General features: G+C 39.2%; 1 protein-coding gene across 4 annotated transcripts in view; it reads right to left on the bottom strand.

Moving 5' to 3' along the window:
* CPEB4 (cytoplasmic polyadenylation element binding protein 4) overlaps positions 1-11,071 on the bottom strand; it is a 77,521-nt gene extending 66,450 nt beyond the window's left edge. For 2 of the 4 annotated variants that reach the window (XM_032260380.1, XM_032260379.1), the window contains exon 1: positions 8,499-11,071. In XM_032260380.1, coding sequence (XP_032116271.1) covers positions 8,499-9,623 — 1,125 coding nt within the window. In that variant the 5' untranslated portion in view covers positions 9,624-11,071. The remainder of the gene's footprint in view (positions 1-8,498) is intronic. The other 2 variants (XM_032260382.1, XM_032260381.1) reach the window with 1 other exon arrangement.
* Positions 11,072-12,328: the final 1,257 nt, after the last annotated feature.

Genomic DNA, 12,328 nt, shown 5'->3' with positions numbered 1-12,328 from the left:
TTTCAGCAGTGCTCAAGAAAATCAGTGTGTCATCTAGCCTTAGTCCCAAGATGATTTAAGTATAGTGACTTTAAGAATTGTAGTTTATTTACTTAAGTTCAGGCCAGGTACGGTGGCTCATGGCTATAATCCCAGCAGTTCAAGAGGCCAAAGCAGCGGGGGAGATCACCTGAGGTCAACAGTTTGAGACCAGCCTGGCCAACATGGTGAATTAAAAAGTACAAAAATTAGATGGGCCTCGTGGCATGTGCATGTAGTCCCAGCTATTGGAGAGGCTGGGGCATGAGAATTGCTTGAACCCAGGAGCTGGTGGTTACAGTGAACCCAGATCACGCTACTGCATGCATTCCAGTCTGAGCGACAGAATGAGACCATCTCAAAAAATCAAATGAAATTAAGTTCAAATTATCACACACCAGGTATACACGGGTTTTCACATTTTAAGAAACTGTGCTATACTTTGAATAAAACTTTGACTTAATATTTGTTAGATGACTTGCTTTTTTAAAACTATAGAATCTTCTAGAAGCCAAATATAAGTCTTGTCTCATTTTATCCTCAAAAATACCAGACAAAAGAAATGCGAAACTGAAGGATCTGGAAGGTGGTACGGCTTGCCTAGGTCACATAGCTAACGAGTGGCCAAGCCATATCTGGAACCCAGATCTGATTTCCATTAACTAAGATAATTTTCTAACAATATTTTCTCAGAGTATATGAACACTCCGAGTCACATTCTTATACTGAGTTTAATTTTTTTAAGGTCTCATAGACAATAAAATGGCAGCAACTATTTTACTGACTAGTACTATGATCCTATTGATTAGATGCATTCCTCAAGAATACCTGGAAGAACTATTATTTAAAATGTTACATGGTGTTTTAAAATAAATATAGATTTAAAATATATAATACTGAGGAATTAATTATAACTTAGTTTAGGTCTACTAAGAAAATGATTGGAATATATCTGATAAATCTTCAGCAAAGAGAAATTGCCCAACCAATACATCCTACAATATAAAACGTGTTTGTACAGCGTATAGCTTTAAACTTGAATAATTCCATTTGTAAACATGAACGAGCACCTATAGGTAGCTGATGGGAGTTTTTCTTTGGCATGTAACAGGACTGAATTCTGCTCTCCAAGTTAAAGTTTGCCTTTTGTGGTACCACTTTGTTATAGAATGTAAATAATCACAGGTTATATACAAATATAAACATAGCTTATATAAGCGTGTATTTATACTTGACAATTACATTTTCCAAATATTTTTCCAAAAAATTATAAATAATTTTCTAAAAATTTAAAATTTCCAATATAAGCATACATTTATAAACACATTAATGACTACGTTAATAGAAATGTTTGAAAATGATATTTATACAATGTTTTTGTTATAGCTAATCTGTTAGTTTGCCTTAAAGATTAAACAATTTATGGATTAAAATGAAACAACTGGGCTAGTTGATAATTTGTTTATAATGTTTAAGGGAAAAAATGCATGTTCAGTATTACTCAAAGATTAGCACAGGTCAAAAATACATGTTACTGACTCATTTTTATGACAGTCCTACGCCTAGTTCATAACATAGTAGGTGCTCCAATAAATGTGTGCTAAATACATTAAAATATTAAAAAAAAAAAAAACTTTGATTCTAGGATAAAAGCCTAACTATACTCAATTCATATCTATGACACCCTTTCATATCTCCTACTGAAAAAAATCACAAATTCTCCATTAAAATGTAGTCTCCTTTATTGTATGCAAAAGCAATCATGTGTTCTAAAGTTCTTAATAAAACAACTGTAGCCAAAATCTTTCAAAATACTGAAAGATACAGGCTGTCAATGCTAATGAAAGTTTAAGCTTTTATTTAATTAGAAAACTTCTCTTCAAGAAAAATGATAATTCTGCTAAATGTTTTATCTGTCCTTGGTTGCACCTACAGCTTATTCAATAAAGCAAGATAAGCATAACTAAAAACTGTTCAAAATATTTCATAGGAACACAAGCTATATTTGTAACTAATTTCATGACTTTATTCAATATTAGAAAGCCATATTTTAAATTTAAAAAAAAGTTAACCTACCTAATATGGCCACACACATAAGGTACCTCACAATACCCTTCACTGTTAGGTATTATTATCTTTTTAAAATTTATTTTGTATTTTTTGTAGAGACGGGGTCTCACCATGTTGCCCAGGCCTGGTCTTGAATTCCTGGGCTCAAGTGAACCGCCCACCTCGCCCTCCCAAAGTGCTAGGATTACAAGTGTGAGACACCATGCCCGGCCAGGTATTATTATTTTGATACAGTATTGTCTTCTGGAAGTTAAAAGATTTACTCAAGGTAACAGTGCTCATTAGAGTTTAGAGACAATTTTTTTAAGCTTTATATATGCATTTTATTTATTTTTAGAACAGCTTCATAGAGAATTATATTCAAATTCAGAGTCAAACTTAAGTCTGTCTGAGTCTACAGCCTATGCTTCACTCTACATTCTTGGGCTCACAAAATAGTCTTTCTCAATCATTATTCACTTTTCACCTTCAAAAATTGATTGAAAATAGTATCTACACCTTTATCTTTCTATCCACTAAGTATTTTCTGAAAACTTAAAGATGAAACTCATTCTGTTTTAATCAGATAAAATGTGATGAGGAAAAAATGGAAGAAAATATACAATAAATTTGATTTTTAAAAAATATATTGCTCTACATTTATCATGGTAAAACATACTGTTGATTTCAGCAAGGCATCTTTGAACACTTAACCATAAAAGGAATTTTGTCACTAAAAGTTAAAATGCTCACATTATAGACTCTATGCCTTAAAGAGAAACACATTGTTCACACTATCTTACGTGTGATGAGACCAAAAAATATTACCGTGAATCATCAAGGTTATTTTCCTTCTAGCAAAATAGAGAGAAAAAATCATAAGGCAAATAAATGGAGACTGTAAAATTTAAACCTAGGCATATATTAATTTTAAAACTACGTTCCCCATTTCTTTCTTATGAACACCAACAAAGATGACTTTCAAACACTTAAACTCGTGAACTAAGTAGCATCTTTCTAGTTGCAACTAGCAACAACCACATTCATTAGGCTTGCAATAAACAGGTTTTTCCTGAAAGATGTTGGAACAATCTGCTGATCATATTCCATGGCTTCTCTGAAGATAAAAAAATAAAAATAAAAAAAACTCTACTCTGGAATTAGTTTTAAATTCATCAGAAAAACTATCTCACCTAGTTAAAAAGTTTTCTACAAAGAGGAAGAAATTTGTATCTGACAGGCTTTTCCCAAGATTTTTCCAATACGTCAATTCTGCTAGAACTAGAACCATCCGACCCATAATTTACAGTTAAAAAATTGGTTTCTCCCCTTTTAAATAAAAGAAAATATTTCCTATGCAAAGTTCCCTCTTGGATGAATATACTGTATCAAGAAACAAGAAAATGTAATAAGGTTGCATATTAAACAATTTTAATAATTCACCATGACTTTCAGAACTGAAGCACTACAGCAATGTTCTGTTTGCAAACATAATATGCAGTAGATAATTATGAGGATCTATACACTTGTTTCCCCATCAAACAAGTTTTAGGATGGTCTTGCGACATACAGATTTTGTCTTTTCCTTACTTCCTGACTCTTAGCTAATTAAAGTAGCAACATAATTGAGCTGTAGTTAAGAGGGTGTCTGCACATAAACTAAGCAATTCTCCTTTACCTTCCTGTAAGGACAGAAGATCTAGGCACTCCTCCAAAGAAATGCTATACTCAAATATAATTATTGGCAGGTGCCCTAAAACATATCTGGTTTGGATGTCAGAATTCAAAGATGTGTTTGGTAGGACAGATAGGATTTTTTTCTCCCCTTACTGTAAGGGTCAAATCATGCCTGTAGTAACATGAATATGGACCTTGTTTCTTCATTTTGAAACTGGGACAATAAAATCAAATGCCACAGGGCTGAGAAATCCTACATAGAAAGTGAAATAACATATTTGAAAGCACCTAGTCCCGTGCCTGGTATATAATATATACTCAAAATTTAAAACAAAAGCATTGACTTAAACATTATCTAAATTTTTTTTTTTTTTTTTTTTTTTTTTTTGAGACGGAGTTTCGCTCGTTACCCAGGCTGGAGTGCAATGGCGCGATCTCGGCTCACCGCAACATCCGCCTCCCGGGTTCAGGCAATTCTCCTGCCCCAGCCTCCTGAGTCGCTGGGATTACAGGCACTCGCCACCATGCCCAGCTAATTTTTTTTTGTATTTTTAGTAGAGACGGGGTTTCACCACTGTTGACCGGGATGGTCTCGATCTCTTGACCTCGTGATCCACCCGCCTCAGCCTCCCAAAGTGCTGGGATTACAGGCTTGAGCCACCGCGCCCGGCTAACATTATCTAAATTTAACATTTAAAGTTGATAAGTATACTCAATTATTTTCCATTTTTAATACTCAATCTATAATCAGCTTTTGGTCATCACGAATCACTGTAAAATTTTTCCTCTCATCTTACATGCTTCTGGGAGGCACTTTGCCTCCCTACCGACCCCACCTATACCCACTATCCCCCTGCCACATAATCACTATGTGAAGAGGCACTGTAGTATAATGGTTAAGAGCCAAATCTTGTCTGTGAATAAAAATAATAATTTCTGCCTCATAGGATTGTTGAATGAATTAAATGAATCAACACCCACAAAACATTTAGAACACAGGAGGCAAGCTAGACATTTTTTCTTTTTTTTTGAGACAGAGTCTCACTCTGTTCCCCAGGCTGAGGTGCAGTGGCATGATCTCAGCTCACTGCAACCTCCACCTCCCGAGATCAAGCAATTCCCCTGCCTCAGCCTCCCGAGTAGCTGGGCTTACAGGCACCTGCCACCACACCCGGCTAATTTTTGTATTTTTAGTAGAGATAGGGTTTCACCATGTTGGCCAGGCTGGTCTCAAACTCCTGACCTCAAGTGATCCGCCTGCCTTAGCCTCCCAAAGTGCTGGGATTACAGGCATGAGCCACCGCACCCGGCTGCATGTTAGCTATTATTAAATGCATATTACTTTAGCTGTGTCTGAAAACAGGATTTTAGCCAGACACAGTGGCTCATACCTGTAATTTCAGCACTTTGGTAGGTTGAAGTGAGAGGACTGCTTGAGCCCAAGAGTTCAAGATCAGCCTGGGCAACATGGTGAAGCCCTGCCTCTACAAAAAAATGCAAAAATTAGCTGGGCAGAGTAGTGTGTGCCTGTAGTCCCAGCTACTGGGGAGGCTGAGGTGGGAGGATCTCTTGAGCCCTGGGAGGTCAAGGCTGCAATGAGCTGTGAATGTCCCACAGCACTCCAGCCTGAGTGACAAAGTAAGACCCTGTCTCAAAAATACAACCAAAAAACAGGATTTGAGGGGTGCCATCTGAATTCATGTAATGAAGCTTTAAGCTGAACAAAAATAACTTAGAAATAAATTTTAATATACAAAAATACCCACAAATAAAATGCCTTCCCCTATCAGTTATTTGGGGGGAGGGAGTTATGAATGTAAAAGGTTATTAATTTTAATTCACTATATATACCCAAGCCTGCAGTAAACAGATGTAAAAATCATTCTGGTTCATTTCAAATTAAAATAAACACTACTTAGTATCAGTTACACGTCAGGTAAATTATTTCCTTTTAATATAACAACAACGTACTGGCCTTTTATAGAACACCAATATTATAATATAACTATGTAAGCACTATCCTTTAACGTCTGTGGTAAGTTTCAAGATCTCTCTATCACACTAAGGAACTCTTTATTTTTTTTCCCTATGATAAATATTGCAGAAGAAAGAAATTCTTTATAATAGTAATTAAATTGAAGTGCTAATATCTATAAAATTTCTTTCCTAAAATTAATAGTGTTAAAGTTATAAATTATTTATTTATTTTTTTGAGATGGGGGTCTCACTATGTTGCTCAGGTTGGTCTCAAACTCCTGGGCTCATGTAATTCTCCTGCCTCAGCCTCCCAAGTAGCTGGGATTACAGGCACATGCCTGCATGTTATAAATTTAAACAAGACAAATTTAACCAAGTTACTTATACCAACTTAAAGTGATACTTTTTGCCAAAAAAAACTAATTCACAAGAACTATTGGTTTTTAAAAACAAGAAGAACTCCATTCACTTAAGTAAGAATCACAGTAGTCAGTTTATTTACTTCTTTAGACTTTCTCAAAACCCAATTAGGAGTTTCTTGTCGTAGAGATTTTTTTCAAATCACTTATTTCTCCTGTGACTTTCAGATCACCCCACTGCTAGCTTTCTCTCCTCGCACATGTATGCGTGCACTCTCTCTCTCACATACACACAGCTACAAATGATGGGGATGGGGAGCAGAAATAACAATTAACTTTCGAATCTTACCATATTTGAGAGCAAGGTACACTGACCAATCCTTTTTCCATAATCAATATAAAAGACAACAATTCTAAGGGAAGAGTTACTTTCTAACAGTATGTTTTGGTATCAATCTTAATCTAACTATTATTTCATAAATCACCTTAATTTCCAAAGAAACTGTTCAAAAAGATTTCACACATTACATACGCTCTATTAGGACGACAGAAAAAATATTAATGTACATATATGTATATTTTATTCATTGTCTGAACTTTTCATTTTTCCTAAAGCAATCTTTATCAAAAGTCAGCAAGCTGAGAATGGGAACCAAATCGTGAGGCCATATAAATTCATTCTGCCAGTGTATAGCAGCAAAATAAGAAAAAAAGATGTATTCAGTTCTGAGCCAAATCTTAACCCCATAACCCAATAATCTAATTATCCAATAATCAAAACTTATCTTTGCATTAAATTTTCTTTAAATTTATGTTCCAAGGAATGTCAAAAGCAACTTTTTAAAAATAGACTTCATGAGATTGTCAAGGTCTTAAAAACAGCCTTTTTACCTGACCACTAAAGCACAGTAATTGATCTTTGGTTTTAACAACCGAAACCCTTTAAAGCAAATGCCAACAGCTTTCTGATACGCAAAAAAAAAAATCATTTTTAAAAGTCGAAAACTAAATGTAACCACATATTTTATGATGTACTGCACTTGAATCCTTAGGGAAGGGATATATAACTCCTCAAATGACATAGGGTTCTTTTAGCAAACTTCCCCTCCTTCTCAGCCAATTACTAATTAAAATAAATAATTCTGCTAGTGCTAACAGTGCAACGATGCAACGATTCTGTAATCTCTTCTAGCCTTTTCGGAACTATTTCTAAAACAATCCTCTAGCTGTAGCACATGTGTATGTGCACACACATATGCATACATATTTTCAATCCTTGAGTTTTTTTTTTAACTTAGAATTTGTACTCTGACTAGCTATGTACCCTTGAGTAAGTTATTACATATTTTCATATTTTTCATATTCAATTTCTGCATCTGTAAAATGGGGACAATAAAAGAACTCACGCTGCGAGGCTGTTGAGAAAACTAGATTCAATGCTACATTCTTAATCCCTATAAATTTCCTAAACACACATATATAATCATACCCTTAAAGTATACACATTTAGTGAAGCATCTGACGTTGAAGCACCTATGAAATTCCCTTTATCTTGTTTGTATCAACCAAACTTGCTGCTCATTAATTCAAAAATATCAATGACTCTTGCCAAAATAAGGACATACTGGTAGCCAGAAAGACAAATGAGCTTTGCCTGGATCTATTTTTAGGAATGGTTTAATTATCTACACCTCCAGTGTTAACATTGGAAAATAAACAAATGGGTGAAAGGCATAAAGAGTCACTCTGATACGAACAGTTTCATAGCGTTCAAAAATAAATGGGAATGAAGAAAACATTTAGATCATTTATCTCACTAGTTAGTCCTTACTGACGAAAGGTAGGCCGAAATCTGCAGAAGTTTAAGAGGAATTGCCAAACCCATCAATTCAGACTGTTCAGACCGACAAGGCTCAGGGAGTTTCAGGTTTAAAATGCAACCAACCAGTGAGAAAACTGCAATTCAATAGCGGGTTTTCAGTAAATCACTACCTTATAGTGTCAAAAGAAATTTCTTTAGTTATATAGTTACTTCAGAAAACACTGATTAGTTTCTGCAATGAAATATATTTATATCTATATAATATTTATTCTCACCTAAGTAAGTAGGGAAAAACTGACCATGATTCTCATGTCAGGCAAGAAAGGTATCATAGTTAATAATTATTACATCACCAGCTACCAAGTATTCATAATTATCTATGACAAGATTAAGGCTACAGTCTAGAAAACTGCCAGAGAAACAGCTGAATATTTTGTTTCAATTACACTCCTGCTAAATAAAGTCTGGATATTGATTCATTTTCTATCTAAGAAAAGCTCCAACGTGAATACGGGCACTTCAAACTCTAGTTACACAGATATTACACCATGTTATTTCCTTATTCATCCTAATCTATTAATGGAACATAATCTTACCGGAAAAGGAAAAATGTTGTCAGCCCTGTTCAAGCTATCTTCCATCCAGGATTTAGGTGCAAAGGCAGAGCTGGGGCGAGCATACTTCTGGAGCTGAATATGATTGCTTGCAAAATTTTTCTTCAAAGGCGAGATGGAGTTCAGGGGCGTTATTCCACCATTTAGCCCTCTGCGGTGATCTCGGCCTTGGGAACCTCCCCAGCCACCATATCCACCACCGCCCGGGCTCCAGGAAGAGGAGGGTGTTGGTGACGGACTCTGGTAGCTGCTCCATGGAGAGGGGGGTTTGTTAAGATTATTCGCCAAATGAGGCAGCTGGTTAAAAGCAGCATTTCTATGTGTGAAGGGTGGGGGATGGGGACTGGCAGGAGACCTCCTTTGCTGCTGATGCTGGCTGTGATGATGCTGGAAATGAGGGTGATGTGGGTGGTGCTGTGAGAGAGGCCCGATCTGAGGAGAGAAGCTGCCTCCAAAGCCAGGGCTGACATGATGGGGAAAATTTTGAAACAACAGAGCACCGTTATTAGCCGAAGCAGCAGGGACCCCTCCCTGGTGAAAGAAACTTGCATCTTCATTGATTATTGTAGAGGAGGAAGGCGCTATCGCTGCTGACCAGTTACTGAAACCAGTAAGAGACGATGCACTAGATGTCAAGGGTTGGGTCGAAGTACCTAGCCCAGTGGCTTCTTGATAATCAAACCCTGTCAACACTGGAGATTCGATTCTTATTTTCTCCTTCCCATTGCCATTTTCTGAAGAACTGTCCCCTTGATTTTCTTCTGATTTTGCCTTCTCGGTTTCAGGCAGTATTCCAGCTTCCTGACCTGGACTTGGGGAAAGCTGCTGCTTTTCTAAAGGGTCTTGCTGTTCCTGTTGCTGACTTTTTGCTTTTTCTGACCCCAAGATCTCATCCTGAATGTTATGGGTAGCTGGAGCAGGAAAAAGCCAAGCTGACCCAGCACTGCTGCCATTGGCAGCTGTGTTATTATTTATAAAAGCAGCAGGGCTGGGGGTGGCATTTTGGTGATGGTGTGGAGGCTGCAGATGTGGATGGAATCTGACTGGAAAAGCAGATTTATTCCCAGTATTGCTTTGCACTAGCACTCCAAACCCGTAATCCCCCATTTATTATTTTTAGGAGCAGAATCTCACAATAAAAAATGACAACCTGATGTCTCACGCCTTTTTTTCCTCTACCCAAAATTTAAGTTGTTTGCTTGTTTACTTGAAATGTCTTATTTATAGCTAGCTCAAAGATCGCAGCTTATCACCTTAAATTGTTCTGATTTGGAATTCTGGTCTCTGAAAGAAAAAAAACAACTCTAAAAAAATCTCTTAAAACATTGACATGGATCTAATTGGGCTTATTTTTAGGAGGGAATAAAAACGAAGAGGGTAAAAATCAAGTCTTTGGTTAGTAAAATAGGCGCTTTCTTTTTCCAAAGGAAAATGTACATGAATGACAAAAACAGAGCTTCTCAAGCATCTATGGATGTAGAAGAATAAGCCTTGCACGGAGTAAAAATATAGATATATATAATTTAACAATCACATATGGTTTTCCTCAGCAGTTTAGATTCACTCACATAAAAATTAGAATAGGTTTAAGAGGGGAATACGTTCTTTTCTTGGCAGCTTGGTTAAAAAAAATCAGGAATAATTTAAGAACATTATATATTATATATTTATATATATAGATTATATTAGGTTATCTGGGGTGGGAAGTGAATTCCTGGTTTCGGGAGAGGAAATCAGCATTGACTAATGGAAAGATGATTGCAGGGAGGTTTCTGCTGTTCCTGGTCCTGTTTTCTGCTCTTTCGCAGGGTGCAGTTTTGGCCTCTGGGGCTGTTCCTGAGGCTTCGGGTGCAGATCTTGCTGCGGTCGCTGTTCCTGGGCTCCCCCCGGCTTCCTCTCCCCCATGAAAGGGGTTGGAAACACCCGTTTCTCCCTCTTGGCGGGTCGCGATCAGAAGGGATTAGCAAGACTCGACGAGGGTGAGCTGGCGGCAAGGGGTGCGGGGACCGAGGGAGCGACCTGGAAGGTCCTGCGGTTTCTGCCTCTTCCCCTCTCTGCGGCTCCGGGGTTTTTTTCCCTCATGGGACCCAGGGGCGGTTTGTTCAGTTCCCTCAGTTCGATTCTCCGCAGAGAGGGAAAAAAGAGAAAAAAAAGGAAAAACCCACTACCGTAATTATTTTAAAGGAGAAGGGCCTCCCCCCTCGGCTTTCTCTCTCTTTTCCCCTAGATTTTTTTTAAAAACTATAATTTAGAAGGCTTTTGTTTCTCCTCACGGTTGCTGGGCCGTCGCCGCCGTCGCCGCTTTACCCTGGTCCCACAGTCCCCGCTGTTGTTGCTGAGGGTTCCGCCTGGCTCTTCTTTTTCTTTCCTTCTTCCTCCTCTTCCTCCTCTGTTGTCGCCGCTGCTGCTGCTGCCGCCGCCGCCGCCGCCACTGCCTCCCGGTGCCCGGGTCCCGCAGCCGCGGCTGAGTCCTTCTCCTCAGGACCGAGCCGAGTGAAATGACAACCAGCTGGAAAGACCCAGAGACACTTCCGGTTCGAAGAGGGGGGGGTGGGGTAGCGCGCATGCCCCACCTACCGGCCGGAAGGCCAATCGTCTGTTAGAACTCAGACAAGACCACGCCCCCTCGCTTCAGGGCTACTCCCAAGAAGGTCGAAAAGTTACCTCCAGAGACGCCTCTTCCGTCTGCGCCTCGCCCAGTGAGGCCGGGCGCCTGGAACCCGCTTCCCCCACTCAGAGTGAGCCCAGTAGGTCGCCCACTTCCCCTACTCAGAGTGAGCCCAGCAGGTCGCCATCTTTTGTGTGGGAAAGGGACTCCTTCGATATTTCTCTTCCCTCTCTGGCTTTGCAGGAGGAGAAATGGGGACGCGTCGAAGAGAATGGATTCCTTGCTCACGAAGGCATTGGGTCAAGGTGTTGGAGATCGAAGTGGCGGCCCGTGAAACCGCGGATGAATGTGAAGAGTGCCCACAGTAAAGGTGGTGCTGCAAGCGTCACGTGCTCTGGCCCGAGCTCCGCCCCAGAGGGATCTGGAAGGGGAGGCGGGTCTTCCCAGCAGCTGTGCGGTGCCTAGAACTGCGTTTGCCCTTGCCCGTCTTGTAGACCTCACGAGGGACTCTCCCTTAACCTTCCGTTCAATCACCCGCACCTTCCATTCTCCCATTCTGCTAGACTCGCATCTGGTGCAGTCTTCCAGGCACAGAGATGCAGCTGACGTGTCTGTGGCTAAGCCCCCGTATTATACCAATCTAGTCCACCTTACCTGCAATACCAGAGGGAAAATTCCAAAACTAAAGTTTTATCTTGACCCTCCATGCTCCGATGTCTTCTGTGGTTGCCCATTATTTTGAGGATAAAGGCCAAACTTCTTAGCGTGGTATTCGAGCCTTTCTACCTTGTGGGTAAGATATCTTACTGCTTCACCCCCTTCCAAACACGCTCTCAATGCCTTTTTACATGCCTTTTCCACTCTTCTCCTTTGGTAAATTCCTATATAGTTTTAGGAATCAGTTCAAATGCCACCAACAGTACCTTCTGAATTCTTTCTTATAAGCATCTACGGCCTTGTGTACATTTCGTGCTTGTTTCTCACACTATATTGTGATGGTTTATGTCTTCCAAACCTATGCTGGAATCTTTGAGAAGCAGACGTTGTAGTTAGGAGACATCAGTGACTGAATCCTGAAAACGAGAATGAACAAACCAACAACAATGAAGTCTTCCCTGAGTGACAGTCCCCCACCCCACAGCCACCCCTCTCACCCATCACTCCCCTCCACCCCTCACCTCTGTTTCCAAGTCTGAATTAATTA

Source organism: Sapajus apella, unplaced genomic scaffold (genome assembly GCF_009761245.1).
Source record: "Sapajus apella isolate SASKATOON/1434 unplaced genomic scaffold, GSC_monkey_1.0 scaffold117, whole genome shotgun sequence".
Classification (NCBI taxonomy): Eukaryota; Metazoa; Chordata; class Mammalia; order Primates; family Cebidae; genus Sapajus; species Sapajus apella.
The sequence above is the reverse complement of the archived record's forward strand: the minus strand, read 5'-3'. Positions and strand labels throughout refer to the sequence as shown.